Source organism: Aristolochia californica, unplaced genomic scaffold, assembly GCF_029961685.1.
Source record: "Aristolochia californica isolate CCGP_79_NKW_82.1479 unplaced genomic scaffold, dmAriCali1.0.hap1 SCAF_8, whole genome shotgun sequence".
NCBI lineage: Eukaryota > Viridiplantae > Streptophyta > Magnoliopsida > Piperales > Aristolochiaceae > Aristolochia > Aristolochia californica.
Genome location: NW_027182279.1, coordinates 1318097 through 1338118, shown reverse-complemented (window position 1 = coordinate 1338118; position 20022 = coordinate 1318097). Strand labels below are relative to the sequence as shown.

Below are 20022 nucleotides of genomic sequence, written 5' to 3'. Positions count from 1 at the left end.
GCCAAGTGGCAAGTCTCTTCTCGAACTTCTCAATAAGGTGGGACCAAGAATCAAAAAGAGGAATGTAGTTGGTGTGTTTTCCATAGTGCACCCCAAGAAATCAGCCATATTTCTAATCACTGCACCATCAATGTAGTATCCAAGAAGATTGGTTTTCTTCCAGTTTATATTCTGACTTGAAGCCAATTCAAATAAACCAAGAACAACCCTCAGTTTCTTGATTTGATCTATGGTGCCCACACCAAAGCAAATGGTGTTGTCCGCAAATTGAAGATTCAAAATATCAAATGCCTCAGAATCAGCCGTGGGGAGGAGCCACCCTAAACCCTTGGCTGAATAAATCAAGGAGGAAAGATATTCCGCCACCACGTTGAAAAGCAAGGGGAACAATGGGTCCCCTTGACGGATGCCCCAAGTTCCTTTAAAATAGCCGCACATTGTTCCCTTAATAAGCATTGAATAACTGGTAGAGGAGATGCAACTTTGAATCCTAAACTGCCACTTGTCATCGAATCACATGTTTTCCAGTAGAATATCCAATAGCTTCCAATTAACTCCGTTGAATGCCTTCTCAAGATCTAGTTTGAGAATAAACTTAGGGAACTTCAAAGTCTTGAAGTAGTGAAGGAGCTCATGACAAGCCATAGCTAAATCCAGAATATTCCTCCCTTTAATGAAAGCACTCTGCCCTTGATGAATGGCAACCAGAAGCACTGCTCAGAGACAAGTGGCAAGGAGATAGGCAATCGCCTTATAAGTGCTGGTGGTGAGGCTAATAGGCCGAAAGTCCAAAGGAAGCTCAGCCCCGTCTTTCTTGGGAATAAGTGCAATGAAAGGAGCCCCTATGCTCTTGTAGGCGATGTCACGATTGTAGAACGAGTGTGTCTTCACCAATGAAGGGCCAACACTGACGGTAAAATTTCCCTTTGAAGCTGTCCAGACCCGAAGCTCGGTCCAAAGAGAGACCCATAATAGCTTTCTCAATTTCTTGGCTGGAGAAGGGGTGCTCAATAAGATTGACGACTGCAGTAGGGATATCCATAAGATTGGCCCTTTGAAAGAAAGGTCGAATTGTGTAACATTTTGTGTAAAGGCCTGCAAAAAAGCTCTCCAAAGTGTTAGAAATAAGGGATCTATTCGAGGTAACCTCACCATTGACATGGTGAGGTTATATGGTTGGCTCTTCTCCTGGAGTGGCAACAACGTGAAAAAATTTAGTGTTTGCTTCTCCCTCAGAAAGCTACTTGAACCGAGCCTGTTGATTCCAATGTACGAGTTTGCAATGAGCGAAGACTTGCAATTGCCCCTAGAGGGCATTGCGCTGAGCCATTTGAGCAGAGGTTAGACTTCTTGACTCCTCATCAGTGTCAATGGTAGCCACCAGAGTAAGGGCAAAGGCTTTCTCCACCGAATGGGTGGATTGGCGCTCTAAGGCTCAAGAGCGCAAAGGGCTTGAGTAGCTTGAGTTTTATCGGGAGGGACCATCCACTCGGGCCAATAACAACAATCTTCTTCCAAAAGGATTGGATAGAAGAGTCAAAAGTGGGGTCATTAATCCAAGCATTGTGTAATCGGAATGGTGAGGGCCCCCAATTGCTAATATGAGTATCCCCCATGATCGGTCAGTGATCCGAAATTGCATGGCCAAGGACCTTTTTTTTTTGAAATGAATGGCCAAGGACTTTGCCGATTGCATTGTTATAGAGCGGAAGCCAATCCTCGATGGTGAGTAATCTGGCAAGCTTTGAAGTAAAAGGGGTTGTCTACTGTTGGACCAAGTGAAGCTCTTCCCAGACAATGCAATTTCATCAAGATCTCAGCTCCCAATGAAGTCGGAAAATAGTCTTATGGAGGTAACGATCCTCCTAGACGGCGGAGACTTCTCATTACAAAACCGAGTCACTTTGAAGTTCCCAACAAGCAACAAAGGAACATGCCCTCTGATAGACCGATACAAGGTCGTCCCAAAAGAGATGCCTCTCGCTATGTCTAGTAGGCCCATAGACTCCCACAAGACCCCAAATGTTTCCCCAACATTTTTCCCGCAGCTTGACATCAAGAGAGTAGCTACCCCAAAAGCTGTCAATCACCTCAATAGTGCCAACATCATTGATAAGAAGAATGCCTCCCGCTAAGCCAACGACGTCCACAGTGATCCAGTCGGGCTCCTTTTGAGGCCAAATATCTCAAACAAAACCGAGGGGGAGAAGCAATCTTGGTCTTCTTGGTCTTTTGAAGCACAATTATGCTTGTTTTAGTAGAGGCAAGGAGGCTTTCGAGTAGACGCGTGATGCCTTGTCGAGCCAATTCCACGAACATTCCATGAGAGCAAAATCATTGATTATTTCTTTTTTTCTTTGACTTTTCTGATGGGTGATTGCCCCTTGGAAGAGGCCTCGAGAAAACAGTGCCTTTCACTTTGGCTAATTCCACAATCTGAGCCCAGGTTTCAGTGTCAAACTTGTGTTGCTCGAACTGAAGCGCCTCCATGAAGTGCTTGGGATCTTTCACCCGGTTCCGGAAAATCGAATAGATGTTGGATCCCGGGGGAAGCGGGTTTGGGCACTGGGCTCCCTCTGAAGCAATTGCTGAGGTTGACCTCTATTCCTCCGCTGGTATGTGGCGTGAGGAGCTGGGGGGATGGGAGGGACATGCGGCGGCCTTCAATTGGGAGGACGATGGGGGTGTGGCTATTTCCAAAGTAAAGATGGGGTGAGTGTCGGTGGGTGGTAGTTGGGGGTTGACAAAAATCTACGGAATCCGAAGGGTTAATTTTGGGGGGAGGTTGGATGTGGTGGGGGATAAGGGAGGTGAGCGTGGCGGGCATGCCTGGGGGCTTGCGGAGGCAGCAACACGGTTTGTGTCAGGCCTGCAAGGGGAGGACTGCATTTCCTGGGAGGAGTGGAATCAGAATATGTTGCTCTCAATGCATTGCCAGGCTGGGGGTGGGGTGTATTTGACATGTCGGAAGTCTGCCATAGCACCACTGTCGATCCGGACCCAAAAGCGGGTGTTGTTTACCATAATGCCGCTGAAGTGCAACCCTTCACGGGAGCGAAGTGGGATGATGAGGATTCAGGCCCTCCTCGAGTTGGTGCCAATGCTCAGTGAGTGGGTCCAGAGCAATGATGGACCCGAACTTGGCAATGATGCTCGAGAAGACCAAAGATTGCCATAACTCCACTGATAGGCCAGTTATAGTCGCCCATTGCCCGAATTGGTTGGATGGCATCGAGGGAAGCCATTTTTAGATCCCTGTGATGCTTGAAGGGGGTGAGAGGGTGAGGGCCGTCGTTGCCTCCGGCTGAGTGCAAAAATGAACGAGCCAGGTTTGGGAGCCGAGATAGGAAATTCTGGGTGTATATGTGTGGTTTAGTTCAGCACTATGCCACTGGAGGATGCTGGATTTGTCGGTTCCGGAGTTTATATGAATGATGATTGAGTGTGCCAGCACAAGATGCCCGTCGCGAAGAAGGTTTGGGGGTAGACAATTCGTTTTTGGGAGCTCGAGGGTGCGGGCAATTTCGGGGGAGTTGGTTCGGGAGGTTACGAGAGGGGGTAGACAAGGGGAAAAATTAGATTTAGGGGGGAGATTTGGTTTCGGCGGGGCTCGGGAAGGAGAGGGGAGAACATCTGTTTGTTTCCGCCAGTGGGAGGGCACTCTCGCCTGAGTTGGGGCTTGAGAGAAGCTCCGTAGGGCTTCCGCCAGTTCCTTCCAGCCAAATCAGGTGTTTCTGCTCTTCGGGATGAAGAGCTGAGCCAGGCTGAAGCTTCCCTGGTGTTGGGTAATCTAGCAGTCCCAAGGACCATGGAATGTGGTCACAGAGACGGTGAAGGCCGAGCTACCCGACCGGAGCTTGCATGACCTTCCCGTCATTCCATTGGTGCAGCGTAGAAATTGCTGGACTAAGGCTTAAATGGCCACAATTAGTATGCAAATATGGTACATCTTCGGTCTGCTCGTCGAGTTGATGCGAATGACTAGACCTGAGTTGCTATTAACACGCTTGACTATAACTCTGTTTTTCCCATATGAGAAACGGAGAAGATGTTGTTGTCGCCGTCGACGCGAGAGAGCGGTACATTTCGGATCGTTGGGTTCTGTTGGGGCCTTTGGATGCTCGCCAGCATGTTTTTTCAGGGTTGTCTGATCGTCGGCCAGAGCTCTGGCCTTTGCTGGAATGGACAGCCTTCCTGTTACTTGGAGACGCTCAGAGCGCAGGCTCGGAGTGACAGTGGTTGGCGTCAGAGTTGACGACGTCGGGGCTGCCGACGATGTGGTGGCCGACAGGTGGGGGCAGGGTGGGGTCGGTCGAGGCGCCAGTGGCAGGCGAGGCCACCCCTTCATGCTTGGTTGCGCTCTCACTCATTTTCCTCTACTGTTCATTGATAATCTCATTTTAAGATATGGAATATGCTAGCATAATGCACATTCATTTATTTTATGTGCAAAATTAACTGTTGGATGACATTACGTTTTCTGTTTAAAATCCTGGCCCTCAGATGGTATAATTGTTTTGGGTCACAGTAATTTTGACTTGATCTTTTTACCTGATTGTTTATTTTTCAAAAGAAATATGCACTGCTTTAGATACTAGTTAATTGTTTTGTTCTCTAATTTATAAAATTGCAGGTACATGGTTTTCTGGCTGGTGGTACTGAGTGCCAAGTTTTGTTTTGCTTATTTTCTCCTGGTAAATGATGTTCTTAACCCACTTTTATTTCAGTTATTATTATTATTTTATAAAAACAATAATTAATTATTGTAATAAAAGTAACAATTGATGTAATTTTAATAATTTAATGTTGATCCTTACGTAGTTTCGTCAATGATTTCTGCAGATCAAGCCATTGGTTCAACCAACCAGGGATATCATAAAATTTGATCAAATAAGTTATTCATGGCATGATTTGGTATCTAAAAGTAAGTGTGGACGTAACTTGGTTTCAATTGTGACAACTCATTGTTTTGCATGTGCTTAACGTGTTTTTGGAATCTTCAGAAAAAAAATGTGCTGTTGAAAAGCAAAACTTTATTTTCTTTTTATTTTGCTGTTTATGAATCTATATATGCTTCCTCTGATATGCCACTATAGACATAAACTACAAACATTTTCTACTCCTTTCATGTTGACAATACAAAGAGAATGTCTCAAACGTTGTAGGTCATTTGGAGCAAGAGCAAAGTAGAAGCCATTATATTTATCGGTCCCCTTGAAATTGAAGGGCACTCAAAAAGTATTTGGTGCTAGGGCTAGATAAATCTACCCAGGGTTGGCAGCAATTCTTTGAGGAAATTTAAGATCTTCCTAGTGATCATAGTATTTTTTTTTTTTTGAAAGTAGAAGAAATTTTATTGAAAAGATCTAAAAAAGCAAAAAAGGGGGGAAAAACCCAACAAAAATAGAGAAAAAGAGAAAGAAACAGAATGAAAAACAAAATTACAATGCATTAATTTGGAAGACCCTAAAGGGACAACAAGGTGTTTGAGATTGATGCCTCCCTTTAGCAAGAAAATGCACAGCAGAATTAGCCAAAGGCAGAACATGATTCCAAGTAACATTGAGGGAGACCATCCTCGGAGATGGGCAAATCGGCCTCCCCCCCTCCCCCTCTTTTTTACACCTTTCCTACATTGATATCATCCAACAACAACTATAAGAGGGAGACCATTCTCGAAGATAGGCAAATCTAGAACACGACCATTGTAAAAACAAGAATGAATAAATTGAATAAATTGAGGCATTAGCACATTCCTAACACTCAATATTCTCTCAATAAGGTTTTTCTTACTACCAAAACACCTCGTGCCAGAACAAACAAATGGAGCAATTCATTACTTTTTTTGAAATAGTGTTGGAGGACCAACTAATGACAACTTTAGAATTCTCTTCAATCATTAACTTTCCATGAAGACGGTCCTTGAAAATTTCCAACCCAGGGAGAAGCGCAGTCACTTGCGCGGTGTTGGAGTCGGCAATACCCACTGGCCCCACATATGAAAGGATTGTCTCTCCTCTGTGATTTCTGAAGACTCCACCCACACTGGCTAGTGCACCCCAAAGCATTTCTATCAAAATTTAACTTTATGCAGTCGCTAGGGGGAGGCTCCCATTCGGCCATGGCAAACACCTTTCGAGGACCCGTCAAATGAGCCAGAAGACTCCATAGAGCAATTCAGTATTTTTTATTTTTTTTTGAAATGATGCTGATTTTGATTAAGGCAAAAGCTCAAGAGAGCAAATTACAATGGTGGGAAGCCTTCCCAAACAATGAGAGATTGCTGGGAAGTTCCGAATTTTGCCAATTTATTAGCCAAAGAGGTTGCTGATCTAGGAATGAGATTCCAGTTAGAGCAATTCAATATTAATACCCCCAAATCAGTAGTATTACCCTATGGACCACACAAACTGCAATACTACAGAAATTCCAACCATCATTCGAGAAGCCCTATCTTTTCTTCTCTTTTTAAAATAAAAACTCAAGATAGAGTCATTGAAACCATCTCAGGCAATATTGCTACTTGGCTTCACTCTAGAAAGGCCTTCTCCACTTTCTCGGGATCATCCATAAAAAATAATTGGGGGGGAGGGGGTTAGTCCCCGATGAACTTGAATTGAAGTGAAGAATGAAGAATTGAATTGAACTTAAATGAATTGATTCAACTGCAACTCATCTTTGGGTGTTAGTGTAGACGAGTTCAAGTGCACTGGAAAACAGATTCTAGTGTTAATGCCCCCAAATGAAAAGTATGATATAAAGAAGAGAATGAGTAACCTTTTATAATATACTTAAATAGAACATATACCTAAACATATAACTAACCAAAATAAACATGGTTACTACACTTATAAGTGATTTATCGTGTAGTATTAGAATATATTAATATTCTAATTAATAAAAAGCTATATTATATTACTTAATGATTATAGTTTATTATAAATTAATACAATAATTACGTGTGAGTAGAATAAATTATTGAAAAAAAAAAAATAACATATGCGAATATAATAAATAAATAAATTTAATAACATATGTTTTAACATTAAAAACCACTAATTTAATACAATAATAAGAAATTAATATAATAAATAAACAAATAAATAAATATATATATACATATATATATTTATCAATAACATAAATAAAAAATAAAATAAAATATATATATATATATATATATAAATAAAAACCATTGGTTTAATTAATTATAGCAATGGGATAATTAAACCAAAATAATTTATCAAATATTTAATTAAACAATATTTTAATTATGACCATTAAATCACTAATTTAATATAGTAATTATAATATAAATATATTAAATAAATAAAAATAATTATTTTCTAAATAAAAATTATAAATTATTATTTTTATGATGACAGTTTAATTTTTCCTAACTTAGGAAAAATTATACCATCGTCTTCCTTAGTGTGTGTTGTCTTCCTCAGTGATGGAAGTGGCGGTACGCCGAGAGGGAGGTCGAGAGGTCGGCCTCCCGTGCTTTGCGACGGAGGTCGAGAGGGAGAGGAGAGGAAGGCCGACTGGGGGGGGGGGGAGTGGGAGGCCGAGAGGCTCTGCGACCCCGGATAACACGACTTCTTATATAATGGGCTTGATCTTTAGCTGGTTGCACACCAGGAAGGAATTTGCCTCTCTTTCGGGTATATCCTTTCGTTGAAATTGGAGTCGGCAGGCTCATATGGCGGGTTCCCACAAGATGCCCGTCATAGCTGTTTGGGAACCTCACCCTAGCGACTGCATTAAGATCAACTTCTATGCCAGTGCATTGGGCTGTCCCGGGCCGGCGGGTGCGGGAGTTGTCTACAAAGACAGTTGTGGGAAAATTATTCTCTCTTATGTGAGGCCGGTTGGCATTGTCGACTCCAACACTGCTGAAGAGTGCTCTCCTATATGTTCTTCAAATTTTCAAGGGTTGTCTTCAAGGAAAGTTTCTTATTGAAGGGGACTCCAAAGTCGTCATCAGTTGGTGCTCCAGCAAAAGCACGCCACCTCACCACCCTGGTGCCAATGACCTATCATTGCATTGCTGACTTTGTGTCCACAATTCATTATACATGGAATCATATTCCTAGATTTGCCAATTCCTTGGCTGATAAATTGGCTAAATTTGGAACCTTCCAGCAATCTCTCATTGTTTGGGAAGGCTTTCCCCCTATATTCTCGCTCTTCGGAGCTTTTGATTTAGTAAAATTTAGCATCATTTAAAAATAAAATAAAATAAAATGAATTACCTTCATCTTTCTTGTAAAAAAAAAAAAAAGAAATGAAAATTGGATAGTTTTATGAATGTTTTACTTGCTGTTACTCTTTTTCCATTCTCAAGTCCTGAAAATCTTGGCGATTCCAGTGAGTCGATAGCTTACAAGCTTGTGCTGATAGCTATTGATGTATAAACAAGTAAAGAAATATTTGCATTTGCAAAGGAAAATGCAGTTGATTTAATAAAAAAGTAATGAAAGGCTATTGGTGATTAATGTATGTTTTTTCCCTCTTTCTAAATGTCTACAGATAACCATAATGCATTCACAGTTGCTAGCCTATGGGCACCTGTTATTGCTGTGAGTACCATTCACCATACTCTTTATTTGTTGTATGATTGATTAATTATCATTTTCTTTTGCTCATTCTATCTTTACTGGGCTCCCTTTCCTCTTGTTGTAATTTGCTGCTAGAACTGCTATCCTTGCTTTTTTTTTTCTTTGAATTTCTGCATTACTTGCTTATATTCAGTGGACTATGAATTGCAAATTTTATATGAGTTATCTGTTGAGAAGAAGGGAGTAGATGGGCTTCCTCTTCCCTGTTTTATTCAGTGGATCACATTGTAGGTCATTTTCATCTCACCTTCTTTTGAGGCAGCCATCGGAAGGAATTAAGAGCTGAATTTCTATTGTGTATATGATTTGGAGACACTTTTATGTAGATATTGATTGTTACAAGTCTTAATGCAACTGGGAGACCAAATTAAACTCGGGAATTAAAAATCTAATAAGATGACTCAGTAGTAAACATTTTACTCAGGCTAGAGAACTACTATACCTCTGCTTTCTTTGTTCAATTAAGAGCTGAATTTCTATTGTGTATATGATTTGGAGATTCTCATATGTAGATATTGATAGTTACAAGTCTTAATGCAACTGGGAGACCAAATTAAACTCGGGAAGTAAAAATCTAATAAGATGACTCAGTAATAAACATTTTAGCCATTCTAGAGAACTACTATACCTCTGCTTTCTATGTTCTAATAAAACTAATATCTTGAAATGATGTAGAATAAGAGATAAGTGAAGATGTCTTCCATTTAGAAGTGAATCAGAATGGAATATTGCCAGAGAAAAAGCATGACTGAAGGCAAATAGAAAGCAGGGTTCACACATTCTAATTGCCTTGTTTTCTCTGTTCTCTTTATTAATAACTTGCTTTAAGTACATAAAATACAAAAAATTCCTTCACTTGAAAACCAGAATGGGAAGTGATTTAACGCATGAGACTAAAAAGCATAATACATTGTCCTTTTTTACAAAACAAAAGGGAACTTTTATAAAGTGAAGACTGTCAGGGAGATGACAAAAGAAATGTAATCAAAAGTAAATTTTTCCACTTGATGAGGGTCAGAATAAAACAGCAGGGGTAATGAGGAACTGAACTGAAGTAATGAAAAGAAGAGGAACTGAAGTGAGTTAACAAAAGGAGATGTCAAAATGATAGCAGGAGTTTTAATCTTCTTATGCTATATGAGATATATTCAAAACTGTGTCAGTTTAAGTGGAAGAGATGGAAGAGGTTTTTGCTCAGATGACATACTGAACTTAAATTTTATGTAAAGAGAGGCACAGATTAACCTTGCTGTATTCTTAACTTTTAATATTGTTACATACTGGGGGACTGAGTTAATTTATTTTAAATCCTTTTCTCCTCTCCCTATGTGAATGTCTCTCAACTTCTTTTGTCATTCTTCTTTTCCTTATCTAATATCTTGATTTCCCTTGTAGTTTACCTACTTATGATGTTCTGTTCTCTTCATTTCATCTTCTCTTAATGTATATTTTTCAGATCTACCTGCTAGACACACAAATATTTTACACTCTTGTATCAGCTGTTGTGGGTTTTCTGCTTGGTGCCAGAGATCGTCTTGGCGAGGTGAGTAGTTTATACTATTTGGGTTATATGTTGACATTAGGATCTAGGTGGGTAAAAACAGCGTGTCAGGTGTTTTTTGGGTATGGTTTAATCTCAGAATGGAGAAGAAGCAAATCAGATTAATCCCCAGAGCTTTAGTTCAACCTACTCATCTACATATGCATGTGTGTGGAGATTTACTTTCGTATATCGGCCATGCTTGTGATATAAATGTTTGCTTGTCAAAATTTGTAGGCTTCTGACACCACAATTTGGTCCTCACATGTCTTTGTATTTCTTTGCTTTGTATGATATTTTGACTTCTAGGTGGGATGTTAATGATATTTGCTTCTCTAAACCGAAGTTCTTTTTTGTTTCATTTTTTTTCTTAGTTCTTATGCATTCTATGGTTTTTTCTCTGCATAACACTTAATAACTGTATGCAATATTCAGATTAGGTCAGTTGAAGCTGTTCATAAGGTTTTTGAGAGATTCCCAGAGGCGTTTATGGATACTCTTCATGCCCCTCTTCCTAGAAGGTATTAGTTACTTTAAGCTGAATAAGAACCTCAAGGATATCTAAGTATTCTATGTCATTCGGTTCAGAGAGTGACAGCCAGCCACTTGCCATGTGGGAAGGGTGCAAACCGCTAAGGCTAATGGGTAGCATGGTCATGGCTGGCAATTTGCCCAGAAATGGCCTGAGGAATCTTTGTATTTTTGTTTGTATGGGGGGATAAGCTGCTGAAGTAAAATATTTGTCTGCAGGGACTTCCTTCATTCTTCTGGTCAGGTAGGACTATTTCTTCTTGTTCTGAAACTCTTATTCCTAAACTAAACATTTATTCTGGTAAAAGAGTTCATCTTCATTTTCTAGAGGATGTCGGTTCAGGCTCCCTGTTATAGTAGCTGTAGTTTTTAGATATTTCTTTCTTATATGTAGATCCAATGATTGATTGGCTTATGTAAAACAGTGGTCTCATTTTCGTAAAGAAGACGCACTGCTTACTGTGTTTTGTTTCATTGTTTTTTGAATGCTATCAGAACATTTTTCTTCAGTATCTACTATTTTTTAAGTTTTTTGTACTTGTTGACCATATGACTTGTCTAAGTGAAGGTTGTAGAAAGGAACAGGGTTGATGCAGCTAGATTTTCTCCTTATTGGAATGAAATTATTAGAAATTTGAGGGAAGAGGACTATATTAGTAATTTGTAAGTGTAATACAAGCTTCCTCAAATATATCAAGGCATTCTATGCTGAAGCTCTTCTTTCTATTTCTTTTTCTTGTGCTCTTGATGCCTGTTTAGTCACACTAAATTCTTATTACCTTTGACAGAGAAATGGAGTTACTTCTTATGCCTAGAAATACTGGTGCCCTTCCTATGGTCCAGTGGCCATTATTTCTTCTAGCAAGCAAGGTAATACCCTAAATTTGCTTTCATCAGCTGGAAGATTGTTTTGTTTTTGAGGAAATGTCTATCAGCAATTGTTTAATTGGCATTATCCTTTTTAACTCAATGAAGAGATGGTTGATGTTGATTCTATTTTATTTTTTCAGATTTTTCTTGCCAAAGATATTGCAGTTGAAAATAGAGATTCACAAGACGAACTGTGGGAGAGAATATCAAGAGATGAATATATGAAATATGCTGTTGAGGAGTGTTACCACAGCCTTAGGTTTATTTTAACTGCAATACTAGATGATGTAGGCCAGATGTGGTGCGTATTATTTGCATCTAAGTTCTTAGTTCTGGCCACAAAAGGTTCGTGCGTTAAAGTGAAATGGTTGTTATCTGTATCTATACTTCTCTTGCAGGGTGGAAAGGGTGTTTGAGGATATAAAAGGAAGTCTGATGAGAAAAGAGATACATGTTGACTTTCAGTTAAGCAAGCTTCCACTTGTGATCACCAGAGTTACTGCATTGACTGGTATTCTTGTAAGTAGAGTTTGGCAAAGCCCATACTTTTTGTTATGTTGTTTCCTTGGATCTTTTTCCATATGGATGACAACTCTAATTCTTTCCGCTTATAAAGTGTTCTCTCTCTCTCTCTCTCTCTCTCTCTCTCTCTCTCTCTCTCTCTCTCTCTCTCTCTCTCAGCATGGTGATTTGAATTAAAAAAAAATGAAAACTTCCTCCAAAGTTGGGCTAACCTAAATTTTTCAAACTAAAACCTACAATCTGAACTCAAGTTTGATGGGTAAGCCTACAGAAATTAAGATTTCTGCAATTATTAAGAAAAATTGCAAACAGAGAAATTGGATAGATTTATCCTACTGAGAACAAAAACTAGATTTTGTTTCAATCTTACTTACTGTCCTTTTTTTAGGCACATTAAATCTACAATACAAAGTGCTTTTTTTTTCTTTCTGAAATGGTGCAAAGCTTTTATTTGTGATTGCTCAAGAGCAATAGCAGTACAGCATAAGATACAGCATAGGTATAAGATAGGACACAAGCCTTATAAAACTTTTTCTAGAGGTCCAGAGAAGTCCCGGAACCAAGAGTAGCATTAGAGACTTCAGATTTTGCAAGCTTAACTGCAATTGAGTTGGCAGATCTGGGGATTTTGCTCCAGGCAATGCGCCACTCTGCAGATAGGTCTGAAATCTCATCAAAGGTCATCCTAAGAGCCCAGGGAGCTGGGCTCTTTTTGCTTCCCCAGCTGATGACTTGCGCACAGTCACCTTCTAGGATTAGAGGGCCAGCAGAGATGGACCCGTATGCACGAAGCCTTTAAGATTATCTTTGAAAGTGCTCCATCCAAAAGAGGAGTTGGTGTCTTTGGCTCTAGAAAAATAATCAGAGATTCAATTCCAAGTTCAGCAATCTGGATAGTACGATCTCTTGCGCTATGGGGGGCATTCAGGAATCATAGTGGAGAGATTATTCTTTCCTTTGCTGGACCAGTTGGCATCGCAAATTCTAACACTGCGGAGGTGAATGCTCTTCATTTTGGGTTGAAGATTTTCAAAGACCGTCTTCAAGGGAAGCTGCTGATTGAGGAGGACTCTAAAGGTCATCAGTTGGTGCTCTAGTTTAGCCTCCCCCCTTGGGAGGATTGTCCAATTACTTCATCTATTGCAGATATTGTATCTTCAATTTCTTGTACTTGGAATCACATTCCTAGGTCAATTCTGTAGCTGATAGGCTAGTTAAATTTGGAACCTCCTAGCAATCTGTTTGGGACGGTCCCCCCTCCTTGTAATCTTGCTCTTTTGAGCATTTTAATATAATTCAGCAGTATTTAAAAATAAAATGAAATTCCTAGCCTTGACTGGGTCATTGCGACTCTGAACTATCTTACATTCCCAGGAATTCTTGTATTTGAACGCCGAGAAGCAGAATACAATCTTCCCCACCATAGCTCCTCTGACCTGGTTGCATAGTGGTTGTTGGAGGTGACAAAGGCAAACTACTAGATGGAGTAGGCTGCCGTTGGGATGGAGAGTAAGGTTCATTTCTCTCCTTTCCTGATAGTGATGTGGGTAAATGACCCAAAAAGATCCTCAATTTCCATCATTGTAAGCTCAATGCATCCGTAGACGAAATTAATCCCCGGTTAATCACTTTCTCTCTTTGCGTTCGTCTCTTGTTCTGAACCATTTCCCATCGAATACACTGGTCTTCTTCTTGCCGATTGGTCCTCAAGCTGTCATCATGATGCAAATGTGCAGAATCAAACCTTGGCTCCTTTTCGGCATAGCATCTTGGAATGTAGACTTGGTCTCCTATGGTTTTCCTCTCCTTTCTCAGTCTTTATTCCCTTCCCTTGATCTCGTGGATTTTTTTCGTTCTCCATCACTCTCTCTGATTCTTTCTCATGTTCTCCCTTCTACGCTCTTCTTCTCCTTCGCGCTCCATTCTAGTATCAAATATATAAAATACTTTAGTGCTTCATTTTAGGAAGTAAGCTCGAACTAGCAGTTTCTGAATATAGGTCTAACTTGATGCACGGGTCATCTATAAAAAGAAGTCACTTTAACTTCTAGAGACAATTTTCAGGCTTTACTATTTAGAAACTTAATTCAGGATATCACAATGTGCCTGGGACTTTCTAATTGAAGATTTTAATGAGAGCAATTCGAGAGAGCGAGACTAGAGAGTGTGAATGACTGGTGGAGTATGCAAGACAGCTTCTCGAAGTGCAAGCGTGGAGACTAGGGTTCTTGTATGCTTGCTTATATTGCTCCTGTAAATGTATAGTGATTTGATCCATTATGAAAAACCTGGAGGTATATAACATCAGTGGGTTAGTTTGTATTAGGCCTCATTTTTTTTTTTTTTTTTTGCTGAATTCATGGGGCCCTTGTGGGTTATATGGGGTTCAACTAACAATAATTTGAATGAAAGAGCAGTGTAAGAGTGGCACTCACTGCAAGAGCAGGAGGCAAAGGCGGCTAAATCTATAATTTCCGACACATGATTGAAGAAAATGATTGTAAAACTTTGGACTAAAATATTTTATTTGTGTTTTAGATCAAAGATCAACTTATTTTGTATGATGTCAAGTTTTGGTTGAGATAATTCACGTCCCTTTTTTTTGGAAAATGAAGTCACTGGTCCTTTAAGCCACTTCTTTGATGGTGGGATATATCTTCACATGTTTTGTGTTTGATATATGTTCTGTTTATGCATATAAAGAATCTTCATGTTGAAATGTTATTCTATCCATTATTCAAAAGATGCTTTATGCATTTTTTTTGGCATTGGATATGTAACTTGTATTACCCGAATCATACACTATGACAGAAAAGGAAAATGTGTGGGGTAGCTCAATTTCGGATAGAGTTATTCTTACAAACTGTAGATCTACAAAGAGATTGTACTATCTGTAAATAGATGATTCAAGTTTAGCCTACTTGGTATGGTTATTACTCATTAAATAGTATCTTAACAAACATCTCCTGAGGTTTTCTATTCAGATCACATCATTTGATGCTTCATATGAGTATCATTTTGATAATCTAGTAAATTTGCCTTTGTAATGTAACAGGGTTAGTCCACACACACATGGAAAATTGTTTATTTGCATATGTATCCCTGCCGTCTCTCAGTTAGTTATCGGTAATCATGACATCAAAGGGCATGACCACTCTTTTGGAGAGATCACGTATCTTCCATATATGCATGGTACCAGCAGTTCAACTTGAGCCTGCTCATCGCATGTGGGACCAATGTAACAGGCTCCATTTTAAAATAACTGAATCACTTCTCCAGAAAGACACTTACACATGATATGAAACCTATTTAAATAGTCGGCATATTCATAGCTTCCCACAGGGAACATAAACGTGGGCCTTTACATTGAAGTTACATTTATGATTTGTTGTTTGAGAGATTAAATTTGCATATGCAATGGTCTTATGGTGATATGGGCATACTGCTTGTAGAGAGAGCCAGAATCCCCTGAACTTGCGAAAGGAGCGGTGAAAGCTGTGCAGGATCTTTATGATGTTGTGCGTCATGATATTTTGTCTCTCAATATGAGGTACAATAACATCATTTTGTGTGGATATGATCACTGAATGCTTCATTTTCTATGAAGGAAAAAGTGAACTGTGAGTTTTTTCATTTTCTTTTTTACTTTTCATTTTTCAAGGGAGCACTATGAAACTTGGCATATGTTATCAAAAGCAAGGACTGAAGGTCGCCTCTTTTCGACATTGAAGTGGCCTAAAGATGTTGAGTTGGTATTTTTGCAACTGCTTATGCTGCTTCATTCACCATTAGATTCTGCAATGCTAATTCATGAGCTGCTTATTAGAGAAAATAATTGATTTTAATCAATGCAGAGAGCCCAAGTGAAGAGATTGCATTCACTCTTAAGTATAAAAGACTCAGCTGCAAATATTCCCAAGAACCTCGAGGCCAGACGTAGACTAGAGTTCTTTACAAATTCATTGTTCATGGAAATGCCTGCTGCCAAGCCAGTTCGTGAGATGCTGTCCTTCAGGTGACACTTTCTATTCCATATGAATGCTTTGACCTGCATTCTTGATTTTTTCTTATAGTTATTTAGATGATGATAGCGGATTGAAGTCTCACCCTGTATAAGTTTCATTATTAAGAGAAAAAGTCTTTTATGATATGCATTAATAACTACTACTAAGATATAGACCATTTTTTCTTCCAGTGTGTTCACCCCGTACTACTCCGAGATTGTGCTGTACAGCGTTTCTGAACTCCTGAAGAAAAATGAAGATGGAATATCAATTTTGTTTTACCTCCAAAAGATCTATCCAGGTACTTTCTTACTTCCTTTGTTAACTGTGACTTCATAATTTTCACTCAGCTGCTGGACTAAAACGTCTAATTTAAGTAAGGAATTAGAAATCCTGTTCGACAATTTATTATGGATTGAAAGTACTGATGATCATGTTACATGACTTTGACACTTATCCAACTTTCAGTATCTACTATTACAAATGCACTGGACAGGATATTATGTGAAATCAACCACTTAGAATATAGTGATTATTTTGAGGACCCCCCATTCCCTACTGTTAAATATCTCAGAATGTTTTATGGTCTGGAGAAGGAAGGGGAATGTGAGAGCGTTTCAAGGAAAGTTAATATCAAACAGGGGATTGACCAAGTCTATTATACACTACACTCTTATGGGGAAGCTGTTAAATGAATATAAGCCACCTAACGTCTAGGAACTGAGCTGTGTTGATGCTTCTCTCCAACAATGTTGCAACTTATTCCAATGGGTCCTACTATCATGGAGTTGTTTTAAATGGGGGAGGTTTTGTTAGAAATTATGAAGGAAGAGTTGTAATCTTCTAGTCCCGAGCATTTGGTAATTGTAACGAGATTGAAATTGGAGAATAAAGAAGAGAGAAGGAAGAAAGAAGGAGACAAGAAGAGAAGGAAGAGTGCGTTGAAGGCACTTGATTGGGGCTGTCCACAATTCCACCTTTCTCTTTATTCCTTTAAGTGACTTATAGTCTAATTACATAATTACCCCTTTAGATACACATCTTTATAATTGCCTAACCATAGATCTAAATAATGTGTAATTTTAACTCTAGACTTCTCTCAACTATCTAATCTAGATAACTAAATGACTAAAATCCTTTCAAGTTGGAGCATATATGTCTAGAAGCCTCACATTTCCCTAAAATCTTTAGGAAAGATTTTGCCAATTTGGTTACTTCATCGAACATAAGGGCCCCCTCACCCTGATGGTTTTAACGACGATTCTACTGCTGTGCTTGGCCGATCATAAAGGAGGATGTGTATGTTATGGTTCAGAGTTTTTTCGGGCATTACTTTCCATAGCATGGGCGCCTCCTTCATCATTTTGGTTCCTAAAAAGAGGAATGTTGAGCTTCAAGGTGTTTTTTGGGCAATCAACCTTGTTTCAAGCACATATAAGATCATTGCCAGACTTCTCGTGCATCGGCTCAAGGCAATCCTCCCCTTGGTGATCCACTATGGTCAAGGTGCTTTCCTTAAGGGCAGAAACATCTTGGGCTCCACTATGGCAGCTTATGAACTTGTTGACCACTTCACCCGTTCGGAGGAACCACATTTTGCTCTGAAGCATGATCTTGAGTAGGTTTTTCATTGTGTCAACTGGATTTTGTTGGAGGACCTCATGGGGCTTATGGGTTTTGGAGAGCAGTGGAGATTCTGGATCAAGAGCTGTCTATCTTTGGCTTCCTACTCGTTCATCCTCAACGAAACGGCCTGTGGGTTTTTCAAGGGCTGAAGGGGGCTGAGGCAGGGCAACTCCCTCTCCCCGCTATTATTCAACATTGTGGCAGAATTTCTTTCCGCAGTGTTTTACTCAGCCAAAGATTGCGGATGGGTAGGCTCGACTAGTCATACTCCGGCTTTTGACATTCCTGTTCTCCAATATGCTGACGACACTATGATCTCCAGGGACAGGACTATGGATGGTATAAAAAAAATCAAGGCGGTGTTGGGGCTTTTTGAGTTGAGCTACATGCAAAAGGTTAACTGGGGGAAGACGTCTCTACTGCGTTTCAACATTGATCCGAGGGCCCTCTCGGAGATTGCTAGTGTGTTGGGATTCTCCGTTTCATCCACCCCCACCACTAACCTCGGGCTTCTGTTATTCTTGGGTCACATCTGCAAGGATCTTTGAGCGTCGTTGATTGAAAAGATCGAGTTGAGACTTGCCACTTGGAAGGGGCATTTGCTCAGCAAGGCAGGAATACTCACCCTCAAATTCAGTATTGTCGGAATCTCGAATTATTTCTTTTCTTTTATGCCTTATCCTAGCTCTGTTTGCCGATTGTTGGAAAAGATTAAAAGGAGATTTTTGTGGCGAGGCTCTAGTTCTGATTTCAAGTATCATTTGGTCTACTGGGATGATGTCTGTCTCCCCAAGTCCCTTGGGGGCCTGGGAATTTGGTTATCAAAGGACATGATTCGTGCTCTACTCCTAAAATGGATATGGGGATTCAAGTCGCCCGCTCCCAATCTTTGGAAGGATATGGTGTATGCTAAGCTCGGTAAGCCCTTGGTTGACTTAAAGGGGGGGGGGGGGGGGGGGTATTCGTTATTACGTGGGCTACGGTCAATCAATCAGATTTTGGGAGGACGGGTGGTGCACCTTTGCAAAGCTCTTTTCTTGCTCTCTTCAATCTCTCCCTGTAGAGAGGGATTTTGGTTGTTGAGGCCACTTGTGATAGGGGGTGGAATCTTCACCCTCTCCAGGTATTATAGGATCTTTAGGCTTTGGAGGTCAGTTGCCTATTAGACTCCATTCAGCCTTCCTAGATTCAAGCTCTTGCTTGGGACAAGTTAATTTGGTGGCCTGATAGGAGTGGATCTTTCTCGGTCACCTCCACTTATGACTTACTCAAGGGGTGGCTCACGCATAGTATTGGGCACGAGGTGGCTTTCACTTGGCGTCTTTGTGCCCCTCCCAAAGTCAAATTCTTCATGTGGAGTGCCTGCCTCAACAAAATTATTTCCGTGAACAATCTTAAAAGGTGTGGCTAGCTTGCAGTTGACATCATTTGCCCCCTTTGCAGCTTGGCGGAGAAATCAATTAGTCACCTGCTCCTATTATGCCCTTTCTCTTGGTGGGTATGGATCGCGATTCTTCGCCGCATTGGTCTTTAGTTTTGTATGCCTGCAGACCTCTCCGCCGCTAGTCGCATGCTCCTTGTCTTCTCCGTCCCTAGCCTTGGAAGATTGATGATCTCTGCTTGCACTGCTTTTGTTCCATGGGGTCTTTGGAATGAACTCAACTGTAGGCGTTTCAACGCTAAGTTTGAATCCCCAGAGAGAGTCGTTGACATCATTTCGAGGAAATTTTTTGCTTGGTTTCATACCAAGACTTTTTCCCCTTTTCTGGCTCCTCCATTAGAGATAACTGGCAATGCTTTGCTCAGTTACCTGTGCACTCGAAGCCCCCGACTGTCATGGAGTGGTCCCTGCTGCAGCCTGGTGCCCTTAAAGTTAAATGATGATCCTCTCTTGGCAATCCTGGGAAAGCAGGTTTTGGTAGAGTCATTCGTGACTCCATGGGCAATCAGATAATCTCTTTTGTAGGCCCATCGGGTTTTGTTGGTTCCACGACGAGTGAGCTCCATGGCCTCCTCAATGGACTCTGCATCTTCTCTGATCATTGCAGCGGCGACCCTATTCACATTGAGGGGGACTCCAAAGTGGTAATCGGATATTGTAACCCTTAATGATTGTATTTGGTTTCATATCCCGAGATTTGCCAATTCTGTTACCGATGTACTTGCTAAGTAGGGAACTTCCCTTCAATCCCTTGTTGTTAGGGGTTTGCTCCTGAGCTTCGATATCTTTATTCTCTCTTTTAATAAAATCATCATTCATAAAAAATAAAAACAAACTCAGTTCACCAAAATCAAGGCAACATTAATG

General features: G+C 40.3%; 1 protein-coding gene across 2 annotated transcripts in view; it reads left to right on the top strand.

The window, feature by feature from the left end:
• The window catches only part of LOC137938628 (callose synthase 9), a 102504-nt gene that overhangs the window by 32812 nt on the left and 49670 nt on the right, over positions 1 to 20022 (top strand). For both annotated transcript variants that reach the window (XM_068783597.1, XM_068783596.1), the window contains exons 19-32: positions 4634 to 4694; positions 4843 to 4924; positions 8533 to 8582; positions 10078 to 10164; positions 10597 to 10682; positions 10912 to 10936; positions 11261 to 11355; positions 11481 to 11562; positions 11703 to 11863; positions 11961 to 12081; positions 15537 to 15634; positions 15746 to 15836; positions 15939 to 16099; positions 16280 to 16389. In XM_068783597.1, the coding sequence (XP_068639698.1) occupies positions 4634 to 4694; positions 4843 to 4924; positions 8533 to 8582; positions 10078 to 10164; positions 10597 to 10682; positions 10912 to 10936; positions 11261 to 11355; positions 11481 to 11562; positions 11703 to 11863; positions 11961 to 12081; positions 15537 to 15634; positions 15746 to 15836; positions 15939 to 16099; positions 16280 to 16389 (1310 nt within the window). The remainder of the gene's footprint in view (positions 1 to 4633; positions 4695 to 4842; positions 4925 to 8532; positions 8583 to 10077; positions 10165 to 10596; positions 10683 to 10911; positions 10937 to 11260; positions 11356 to 11480; positions 11563 to 11702; positions 11864 to 11960; positions 12082 to 15536; positions 15635 to 15745; positions 15837 to 15938; positions 16100 to 16279; positions 16390 to 20022) is intronic.